At 35.3% G+C, this 12186-nt stretch overlaps 1 protein-coding gene across 2 annotated transcripts in view; it reads left to right on the top strand.

Annotated features, from left to right (window-relative positions):
* The window catches only part of ZC3H12C (zinc finger CCCH-type containing 12C), a 74477-nt gene that overhangs the window by 48039 nt on the left and 14252 nt on the right, over positions 1-12186 (top strand). For both annotated transcript variants that reach the window (XM_045556650.1, XM_045556651.1), the window contains exon 3: positions 10456-10595. In XM_045556650.1, coding sequence (XP_045412606.1) covers positions 10456-10595 — 140 coding nt within the window. The remainder of the gene's footprint in view (positions 1-10455; positions 10596-12186) is intronic.

Raw genomic sequence — 12186 nt, 5'->3', positions numbered from 1 at the left:
AAATACTGATTTAATGATGTATAACAAGGGAGCATGAGTTTAGTTTTCTGGTGGTATGTTTAGTGTTTGTTTAGCATCCTGAGAATGAGGTTTAGCTTCAGAATGATTTTGGTGATACTGGAAAAGAGATCACAGACAATAAAGTTGAGTAGTTATAAGAATAACAAAATAGGCCAGGCCCAGTGGCTCACGCCTGTAATCCTAGCACTCTGGGAGGCCGAGGCGGGTGGATCGTTTGAGCTCAGGAGTTCAAGACTATCCTGAGCAAGAGCAAGACCCCGTCTCTACTAAAATAGAAAGAAATTATATGGACAACTAAAAATATATATAGAAAAAATCAGCCGGGCATGGTGGCGCCTGCCTGTAGTCCCAGCTACTCGGGAGGCTGAGGCAGAAGGATTGCTTGAGCCCAGGAGTTTGAGGTTGCTGTGAGCTAGGCTGATGCCATGGCACTCTAGCCCGGGCAACAGAGCGAGACTCTGTCTCAAAAAAAAAAAAAGAATAACAAAATAGGCATGCATAAAAAAACAGTTATGAGCCTTCAATACGAAAGAAAAATCTCTAGATGCCCATGGTCAGCAACATGAAATTAATTATAGGTTCTCCAGTGCAATATGTAATTTAATTGGGCTACCATGATAGAAAGTATAATGTCCTCTTATTTCCACATTTTCATATGGAAGATGATAGCCAGCTACAGTTCTCCCTGCTTAAAGAACATAGGATAGATATGAGAGAATTTCTTTTTAACAATCAATAAACATTGGAAATTGCATTAGTAAAGAAGGTCTTAAAGCCATTTTTTGAAAGAGTTCTTTAAAATTAAAATTTATTTTCATATGTCCAAGATGGTTTATGTTTAGTCAGGCCTAAAAATTGAGGAAAAATAAAATTTAGTCCATTAAATATTTGAAGAACTCCTGGACTTTATAGCAATAATTTAGTATTCAATAAATATTTTTTAATATTATCATATTACTATTCTGTGATTAACATCCAGTATATCCTGACTTTCTCTAATATGATTAAGCTATTAGCATATCTAAACTTAAAGGACTTTTATACTAAAGATTCAAATATGGTTTTCTAGTTTAAAAAGATACTTTTGTATTTTTCATTCCAGGCACTTGACTGACAAATTCTCCTAACTTATGTCTTTATTTGTGATAGGTGGCTTAGTATAACGCCCCATTAAAGTCATAAAAGTCTTACCATCATATTTTAATCCTCCAGTGGAGGGTATCATATACAGGTACATCTTAGAATATAGCAAACTTACAGGTCAAGTTATTTATTTAAATACAAGATGATATGTATAGGATTATAAAAAGCAGTTGGTTGGCTTTTTGAGTCTCCTGATAACAATTGATCTTCTTTCGGTTTCTTTTTAAAACTAAAACCTGTTAGTGATCTCTACATACCAAACATATTGCTCTAAAAGTCAGTTTACTGTTTATGATGAGACTAAAGCTATTAAATAAAGATTTACTTTACTGGTTCCATTTACATTCCCAAGCAAGTTTTTTATCTATTTCCTAAACGAGAACTAAGGAGACATACAAAAGTAAAGGAACTAATATTTATTGAATCTTCTACATGTCAGGCGCTTTGCTAGGTTTTTTATATATATTACCTTGTTCAGTTCTCACAATCCTGTAAGGTAGGTTGTCCCCATTTTAAATATGAGAAATTCAAGTTCACAATAAAAACTTGCCCAAGGTCATACAGAAAAGCAGTAAAGACTGAAACTCATGTCTAATTCCAGAGGCTGTGTTATTTTCACTGTATCAGCCTACTCTTGAAAAGCCATCTCTATTTGGAGTTCTAAACTGTGCCATTCTAAGTACAATTTTTATAATTAGATTTTAATCCTTTTTGAAAGACTTTTTAAGGGTAGCTTTTCTTTGATCATATAAGTAATATACTTACTATACAAATTTTACAAAATGAAGAAAAATCACCTATAATTTCCAAGGTGCTTTATAAGCATTAATTATATAATATGCAAACTGTAGTAAAATCAAATTTGAGAAATAAAAAGATAGTTGAAAAGAGACACCTTTGTTTTTTTTCCTTCAATGCCATATATAGTATTAAAAAGAGGCAGTCTCCTTTAATAGATGCCTTCATTCCCTTTGTAGATTTCTCCATGTTTTTCAAGTACTCCTCATGTCTATCACTAGAAGATAACAGTTATATTTCTAAAATAGCCCTTCCTGTTCTGTTGTTAGCCTAGTTAATGGTATTGCTATATATACCTGAAGAAAATGTAATATGTGAAATTATGTTTTTCAGATATGGCAGATGGAGTGGTTGGCCCATCATCCCCCTCTTCTAGGTCTCAGATTAGGGCAAATCACATTAAAGTATCTGGTCCTCTGATTTTTTCTCTGTGTTACAAAATATACCTTAATAGTCTATTTACCATCACAAATGGCTAGTTTAATGGCATTAATTAAGCAAGTATACTTTAATTCTCTAGTGGCAATTATATATGGTGTTATAGGATATAGTAAGCATCATATTATTTTGACTTCTTATGGAAATGCTCCTCTGTTGAGTACAGAAAAGTAGAACTTATGTGCTTTTCAGATATATTGCTATAATAAATATGAGTAAATTAAAGATAATCTTGACAGACCTGTGTGACAGAGTGAACTTACAGAATAATAAAAAGTTATGGTAGTGAAAGTCTTATGAAGAATATGTTTGTGTATCAAGATAATTTGTGTTCCTTTTAGCTCCCCTTGGTTTCCAATTTTCTAGTTCATAGGGAGTTGCATTTGTGTGAAACTGAGTAGGCATCCCTGGATGGAAGTAATGGGACTTCAATTAACACAGTCCAAACCTTAGTAGTCCTTTTCACAGCTTGGTCTGCAAATTAATTTCATCTTATTGTCTGGTATAAGCTCTGAAAAAAATTATAGAAATTTCTTGGGGAAATTTCAATGACTTTAATAAATCAGCAGTTTGTTTGCCATGTGATGTTTTATTTGCCATTGATTAGAAAGCCTCTATTCTTCCAAAGTTGGCCCATGGCATGGGAGACCCCCCAATATATACTTACTATCAGTATAAATGAGCACGTATTTACCACGTCGGGTGCCTTGTGCCCTAGAAGCTTCAAAAATACTCTTCTTAGAGCACAGAATATGGTAGCCCTTAGTTTACACAGCAGGTACCTTCTGAACAGATTAACAGCATTAAGAAACAAGAGAGAGAGGTGTGTTCCTCTGACAGAGGAATCTATTTGCTCAGGACTCTCAGAGGAGAAAGAAAAAGTAGAAGATTGTCAAGAGAAACCCACAATTTGTTTTTCTAGGTCAGAATAAAACAAGAAAGAAATTGCAGAATTCATGGCTTTAATCTCCACATAACAGGACAGGAAAAGATTAAAGCAAGAAGCCCTGCAAACATGAGTTTCTCCCATTCCCAGTACTGAGGCTTTTCCATTATGACAATTTTGCTCATTAGTTTGCACCATTTGCCAGTTATTTCCTGTCTGATTTCCTGAGGGGAAGCGTGTCTGGAGCTGCCAGTCAAGCTTTATAGGTGGGTTGGTTGCATCCCTTTCATCTTCCTCAGTCTCTCCTGCATCCTCTTTTCAATGTCCTGGCTTCTTGCAGTAGCGGCCCACTGGCTTTTCACTAAGGGTCTGTCTTCTCTTATCTGCTGGTTGTCCCAGGAAGGGATTTGCTCCCTTTGTAAATAATTCTAACTGGGCAAGTAACACTACCATCTTAAGTTTCTTTGTCTTCTTTATCTTTCTCCATTTTTTTTTTCCAAACCTGGGTTGCTGTTCCCAATACCTGAGAAACTTGTCTGTCCTTACCATGCAAATACCTTTTCTCTTACTCATGCTTGAATTCCCAATCATAAGGCTGCCATAAAAGTGAAAAGGACTAAGGGTCTATTCTGATCTGCCCCTAAATCTGTCCTTGTTAATTTAGAAAATGCCTCAGCGAACCACTGGTAAAAATCAACAGGGCATGCATCCAGCAGCAGTATTGCAGCTTCCCCCAGGTTACTGACTATGGAAAGGTTGCACCTGCCATCCGCAGTGCATACAATGGGTGCCCAAGGCACGAGGAGAAGCCTGAGTTGTGTGAGGAAGTGGTCAGCTTCCTGGCATTCCCTTATGAGGGGGGCTATTTGTAATTTGCCCCTGTCATACCTGTTTTAGTCAAGCAGAATCAGCCAGAGGCAGCATTTCATGCAGAAGCCTGCATATGTCCTCGCACACAGGACGGTAGACTGAAAACATGCTGCAGAGCACCTTGGCAAATTTTTCCAGATCTTTTTGGAGCACTGGAAAATAACTCTTAAGGTGAGTAAAATCAGCTGGGAAGAAAGGGAATATGTACTTTCATCATCTCGGATGTGCCCGGCAGTTCTGGATTACTTATTACAAAAGGCATTTGAGTTACTGGAGCACCAAAGGGGTAGAGCTGATTTTCTTTACATTGAAACGAAAAATAAGTTGCTTTGTGTGGCACTGTAGTTTTAGTCTCATTTTGCTGTTTATTATCCTGACTCCTTTTGTTTCCCCTCTCATCCAAGTTACCAGGGCAGCCACTTGCCAACCTAGTGCCTTAATTCTAGGACAATCTCTTTATCCAAATTCGCAGATTCTTTGTTCCTTCCTCTTCATCATTCCTGCTTCCTTACCTGTGTTTTGCCTGTTCAGTTCAGGGCAGTTTGGGAGATGGAATCCACAATAGAATATTCTAATAAGGCTAGCAGTTCTCCCCTTTCCAAGGGGAAGTTATCCCCAGATACTGTAGCCATTAGGAACCATCCATCCCTCCAAAAGATTATTGCCCCACTCTTCTAGGTCCCAGATTGAGGCAAAGAAGGGTAACGGAAAGTAGAAAAAGCAGGAGCAACAACAGAGAAGGGTCAAGAACGTGGAGAAAGAGAAAGGAGCTTTCAGTTACTTAATCTTTTCCTCCAGTTTCTTAATTCATTTGTTGTGCTCATCCAGCTCCTGCATTCTTTTATTTTCTGAGATACAAGGATACCAAGAATCCTTTTATTTTGAGTGCAGTTTTTCAAGAATCTCTGTAAATATACCTATCTATCTACTTTAAATGAACCTTCCTTTGACCATTGCAAAGCAGGATTTTTATATCTATTCCAAATGTAATGGAGTGAAATAGACTTTTATTTTTAAGAAAGAGACCTACTGACAACATTCTGGGCTTCTCATATTTTTCTATCATTGAAGTCAGGAGCAAATCAGATGGGACCTTCAAGCCTATGTTACCCATTTTGCTCAACAGTAACTCAAAATTTTTAGTGAGGGTTGGAATTTTCCCTGAGAACCCTATCCCACTGAGCCAAAGTAGTTGGAGGGAGACTTTTTAGCAAACATTCAGGATCTGTTACCTAATCAAAGGTGACCACAAATCCTCCAACAAATTCACTGAGCAAAAGGACTCATTCAGGGTATACCAATCATCCTTGTTGCCAAATTGTTGAGATAAAAAAGAAATTGAGACCCAAAGGAACATGCTAGTCCGTAAATATGGAATTAGCCTTTTACTACTGAGCAAAAAGAAAAAAGAAAAAAACCCTGAATACATGCAGATAATAAGTGGCTACAAAGCTATGGTGAATGTATTCTCTGTTTATATGAAATTAAAGATACAGTCCTTTTTTAGTAAATAGTCAACTGTTCATTTGCATTAGTAGTTATGTTGCACTTATCGGGTATCCTGTTTGTCACAATTTCTAGTCAGGCTATCTCTGATTTTATAATCTTTGTCAGTGCCTCCAGCAGTTACCCGCCCCCCCGCCGTACATGCTGTCTAGCACATAAGATTAGTCACATCCTTCAATGTGCCTCAGTAAGGTTAGATTAAGTTTACTCTCCTAAAACCTCCCGTAGTCTGTCCAAGTCCCATCCACAGTTTGGAGCCACCTGGTAGTTGCCTGCTCAGGTTTAAATATTACTAGGGATGATTCTGAGTCTTGGTGGCTGACAGGAACAACCAAGACAACAGCAACCATTCTAGGGATTTCCTAGTTAGCATTCATTTTTTGGCCTGATTATGGATAGATTGGCTGGGAAAGTCCTGATGATGCAGGGACTCCCCCTGCACATGCCTTTCCTTCCCCATGTAGAAGGGAAGAACATTAGCCTGCCCCCACATGTGATCTAAAGCTGGGGAGAGGATGAAAGCCTATTGTTAATTGCATTAATAAATAATTTTAAGTTCCTGTGGGGTTATACTGTACCTGGATGCAGAATTACTATGTTTTAGAGAAAGCACGCCTTCAACTTTATAAAGTATTGCCAAATTGCTCTCCCAAATAGTTATACCAATTTACACTCCCACCTATAATGTATGAGTTCCTACTTTCACATATTCTTGGCAACATCTGGTGTTTGCAGACTTTATTTTTACCAATCTGATGAGTGTGAAGTAGTGTCTCATTTTGGCTTTAATTTGCATTTCTCTACTATTGAGCATCTTTTCATATGTTCATTGGTCATTTGAGTTTCCTCTTCTGTGAATTGATTGTTCATATCTTTTGCCTTAAAAAAAACTGGCTACACTTTTTGATACATAAGAGTACTTTCCTAACTTCTTGATTGGTTTTATATGTTGCAAATATCTTCTCCTAGTCTATGACATTATTTTTGTCATGAAGTCTTTTTGTATAACTTCAGTGTGTTCAAATATATCAACCTGTGCCTTGATAGCAGGTAGTTCCATGTTTTAAGTATTTCCCTATCCTGATGTAAACGTCTCCTGTAATTTCTTCTAAAAGTTTTAAAATTTTTCTTTTCATATTTAAATCTTTGATCTGTCTACAATTTATTTTTTGTATGTAGTGTGAGATAAAAATGCAATTTTACTTTTTTCATATAAATAACCAATTGCCCTAGAACCATTTGTTGAATATAGTCCATCTTTTCCTCGTTGACTTGTAATGTCACTTTATTCTTGCCTTTTGTTTTTCCATATTAATTTTAGGATCAGTTTCCCAAGTTCCATGAAAAAGCCTTTGAGGAATTTGATTGGAATTGCAGTGCACTTACAGATTAATTGCAGTGCACTTATAGATTAGTTAGAGAACAATTGCAATCTTTATAAATTGAGTCTTACTATCCATTAAAAATGGTATATTTTTCCTTTTACTTAGGTCTTCTCTTTAATACATGTTTTCAATTTTAATTTTCTCTATAAAGCTCTTGCATATCTTTTTTAAAAGATTTAGTTTTTGTTGCTGTTACAAATTGGATCTTTTTAAATTAAAATTGTAAATTGATTTTGCTTGTGTAGCAACACTAAATTTTAAACAAGAACCTTATATCAGCAATGTAATAATGGATTTTGGTCAAAGAATATTGTGTGTATGGTTCAGATTTCTAATATCTGTTGAAATCTGTTCTATGACCTACTACATAGCCAATTTTACAAAGTTTCCATGTGGTTTTGAAAATATTTTTTCCTTTAATTTTGTGCAGGATTTGTATATATCCATTAGATCAAGCTTGTTATTGATTGTTTAAATCATCTATTTTATTAAATGTTTTCTACTTCTGTCAATTTGTATGGTTGTAGATTTGTTTATTTCTCCTAGTAATGCTGTGATCTTTTGTATAACTAATACGGAGACTGAGTTTAAAATCACTATAGCTTCCTATGAATTGTTCCTTTTTTATTATTATGTAATAACTTTTTTATCCCTAATAATGATTTTGCCTTAAAATATATTCTTTTTCCTGGTGTTAATAGAGCTGTGCCAGTTTTCTTTTGTTTTCTGGGTTGCCAGGTATAGCAATTAAGGATACGTTCAGCTGCAAATAACAGAAAACTTGACTACAATTGCTCAAACAAATGGAGGATTCTTTTTTTCTCAGATAACAAGATTGGAGATGGATGTGGGTCCATCTGCTTAGGAACTCAGGCTCTTTATATGTTTCTATTTACCATTCACAATGTGCCACTTTTCAGCCTCGTTCTTGTTTTCTTCCTATGAGGCTTTGTGGAGGGAGAGGATAATGAGAACAACCCTTATTATCAGAATTGCATGGTCCAATATCCTGTTTTAGCATCTACAGAATCATTGTCCCATGATTGTAAGTGGTTTGCTGTTTATACACATTTTATGAAAGTGAAAGTTCTTTAATTAGGAAATGGAATCTTATATTTCTACAGTGAGTGATGTGACAGTTACCCTTACCAAATGAAATCACCAGGAAGAAAATGCTTATGCAGGCCTGTCTTTAGAGACAGAAGCAATTAAGTGCTCAACTTTCAGTAAACCAAATATTATTAGTTTACTAGCAAAGCATAATACAATAGATTTCAAAGTATTAATGCAAAGTAAAAATATAGTACAGTTTTAGCAAGCTGAGTTTTTGTATTTAGGAATACGTGGTATATATGTTCTCTCCAGAGATACAATTTTCTAGTTTTTCAGAAGACTGATTAAATTTCAGTGTTTTCCATGAAACTTAACATCACTTTGTGCCTTTTGCTGGGGCATTGCCCAGGCTATTAGATAGCCCTTCTTACCTAGAAAATGACCTGAAATTCTCCCTTTCCTTATCCCGCTTTGTGAAACTGCTAGTGCATCTGATTTCACCTCTAATCTTGCCCTGGACCATTAAGACAGGTCTGTGGAACCACAAATAGGCTCTGTGTTTGTATTTGGAGCCTTTGACATCTACAAAGCAAATTGATTTATTTCTGTTTTGTACTAAAAAATATTAACATTATATGGTTCTAGTGCTTCCCAGGGGACCCTAGAACAGCATATTGATATGCCTAATGTTTGATTTATGCTAAAAGTTAACAAAGCATTTACCTACATTATTTCATTCAGCCCTCCTTAGTACCAAGAAGAAAAAGTATCTGTCTCCATTATAGATAACAAATGGAGCCTTCAGAGCTCAAACTATAAAAGAACATAAGTAATAAGTATTCAAAGCAGAATAACTTTTGAATAAGGTTTTTTTATTTTATTTTAAAGTATTATGGGGATACAAATGTTTTTTGTTACAAGGATCACTTTTTTAATGCTTGAGTCAGGGTTATAAGTGTGCTCATCACCCAGATAGAGTCCATTGTACCCGTTAGGTAGGTTTTTGCCCATCTTCTCCTTCTCCCTACCCACCCCCTGCCAATTGATTTCCATTGAGTTATACTTCCCTCTATGCACATGTGTGCTCATTGGTTAGTTCCAATTTAATAGTAGATGTGATGTTTGTTTTTCTATTCTGTAGATACTTCACTTAGGATTATGGTCTCAAGTTCCATCCATATTGTTGCAAAAGGCATTAAGTCATCCTTCTTCATAGCTGAGTAGTATTCTACCATGTACATGTACTACATTTTGTTAATCCACTCATGAGTTGATGGGCATTCGGGTTGATTCTACATCTTTGCAATTGTGAATTGTGCTGCAATAAACATTCATGTGCAGATGTCTTTTTGATAAAATGACTTTGTTTCCTTCGGGAAAATACCCAGTAGTGGGAACGCTGGATCAAATGATAGGTCTACTTTTATTTCTTTGAGGAATCTGCATACTGTTTTCCCATAGAGGTTGTACTAATTTGCAATCCCACCAACAGTGTTTAAGCATTCCTTTCTCTCTGCTTCCATGCCAGCATCTATTGTTTTTGGACTTTTTAATAAAAGCCATTCTAACTGGGTGTATTTGAATTATTAGGTTAAAGTGTACAAGCAGAGCCTAGGGCTAGATAAATACTTATTGAATGACTACACTCTTAGTTGGGCATTTTCTTTTAAGCACTAAGACTGCTAATCCAATTTTGAATGCCCTTTTGTCATCATTAATCCTTGTCCAACACAATATTGTAGAACAGAAACTAGGTGTCTTTTCACTGCAGGATATGGAAAGTGTTTCTTGTATGAGATTAAGCATTGAGAACATGTTTTTCCTTTCAGTGAGAGTGTAGTATGTTGCTTTACGTTGGCCACCTAATAAATTTAGTGCATTACTTAGTCATTAGATTGAAATACATGGGTAAGAACTCTTGAGAAGGAAGTTTAGAAACTCAGAAGTATTCCATCCCACTATTTTTACAGATTTTTTTCTCTGTGACTTCTTTACATTTGACTAAAATTACTCTTGCTATGGTTGAAGCCCTTTCTTTTTCCCCCCTACAACCTGATCAAAAAGAGCTTGTATCTTTCTGATTAGTTAACCTTTACAACTTTACATTTGAAAACTCACTTTTCTTTTTCTCTACAAAATAATCATCATCATCTCAATTTTCTTATTTTTTTCCACACAGATCTTGATTTTCAACTAAGTTATCATAATGTTTCTCTGAGCTCCATAGCTCCATCTTAAATTTGACATCGCTTATTACTCTAGTAATTATGTGATCATTTCTGTTTATAAACTTGAGTTAATTAAATTGAATTCAGTTTTTTTGTGTGTTTTAAGTATCCTAAAATAACCTTTCAGCCATGGAAACAAAGAAGTATTTTCCTGCCGAGGAATAAAATTAGCAGTGGATTGGTTTTTGGAAAGAGGCCACAAAGATGTTACAGTCTTTGTTCCTGCTTGGAGAAAAGAACAATCCCGGCCTGATGCTCTCATCACAGGTAAGTTCATTGCAGGTAGCTGTTTGTTCTTAGCTTTCTTGTAACACCTATGCAGATATCTGCACTGTCGAGTATTCAGAATCTGTTTCTGTTTACTCAATCTGTATGACTACCACATTCTTTTCAGTGGAATGTGAAAGTTGTTTTCAACTTTGAAAACTATATTATTATGTTAACTAAACATTAATCCTTGCTACGTAAACCAGTTTTGGTTTTTTGTCATTTTTGTGGAAACTTTGACTTGAAACTGTAAAATTCTGACCTTTAGAGACATCCTGGGAGTCAAGAGACCTAAATTCAAATTCTGGCTTTGCCATTGACTAGCTGTGAAGACTATGAGCAACACAATGAACCTCTTTGAACTCTAGTTTTCTCATATGCTATATGAAATTAGACTAGGTGGAACTAATACCTCTTGTATTAAACTGGATGGAACTGGAGACCATTCTTCTAAGTGAAATGTGACAAGAATGGAAAAACAAACACCACATGTACTCACCATTAAATTGGGACTAATCGATCAATACTCATGTGCACATATGTAAATAACACTCATCGGAAATCAAGCAGGTGGGGGGGAGGGATGGGTAAATTCACACCTAACGGGTACAGTGCGCACTGTCTGGGGGATGGGCACACTTATAACCTTGACTCAAATGGTACGAAAGCAATGTATGTAATCAAAATGTTTGTGCCCTTGTAATATTCTAAATAAAATAAAATAAAAAAGACTGGGTGGCAGTCAGACACTAATGACAGTTCAAAAAAGATTTATAAGCCCCTGGGGTACGCTATTAGTCAAGTAGAAGGAAATGGCCTGATCCCAGTAAAATATTTATAAGTTATTAATATTATAAATTATATACTTGTATATATAATTATATAATAATTTATAAATATAATTATAGATATAAATTATTAAATCATTATTGATTTAGCACAAGAATGAATAGGCAAGTAATGGTGAGTCCTAAGCCATGGACTCAGAACCTAGCCTATATAAACTGTAAAACAGAGAGGTATATATAATTCAACCAGTAGTACCAAAATATTGGGTAACGATTTTGAAAAAGTATCCTTGTTTAGATCCTTATCTTATACCATATAATAATAAATCCCAGATAGTTGGAGAATTATTGTCAAAACTCAAACCATTAAAGACTACAAATAGTCTTTGAATGGGGGAAGACCTTTCTAAATTTAAAAATTTTAGAAAAAATTACAAAGGAAAAGACAGATATGATTACATCAAAATTTAAGCTTCTGCATTTTGGGAAACTTCGTTAAAAATGAAAATCTACCAGTTGCCTAAGAAAAATATGCAACAAATAAAGAATCCATGTCCTTAACATAAAGATCTCAGATGATAAAACAAACAAAGCTTTCTCTAGTATATAAATGGTAAAACGACAGGAATAGACAACTTCCAAAATACAAGTGTCAAATAAGTAGGAAAAAAGTGCAGCTTCATTTGTAATTAAATGCAAATCTAAACAACTGTTATTTTTCACCCATCAAGTTAGTAGATTACAAAATTGACAATACTCAGTGCCCTGAGGGGGTTACTCATACACTGCTGTCAAAATTGTTA

The sequence above is a fragment of the Lemur catta genome, chromosome 7 (assembly GCF_020740605.2).
Source record: "Lemur catta isolate mLemCat1 chromosome 7, mLemCat1.pri, whole genome shotgun sequence".
Taxonomy (NCBI): domain Eukaryota; kingdom Metazoa; phylum Chordata; class Mammalia; order Primates; family Lemuridae; genus Lemur; species Lemur catta.
The sequence above is the reverse complement of the archived record's forward strand: the minus strand, read 5'-3'. Positions and strand labels throughout refer to the sequence as shown.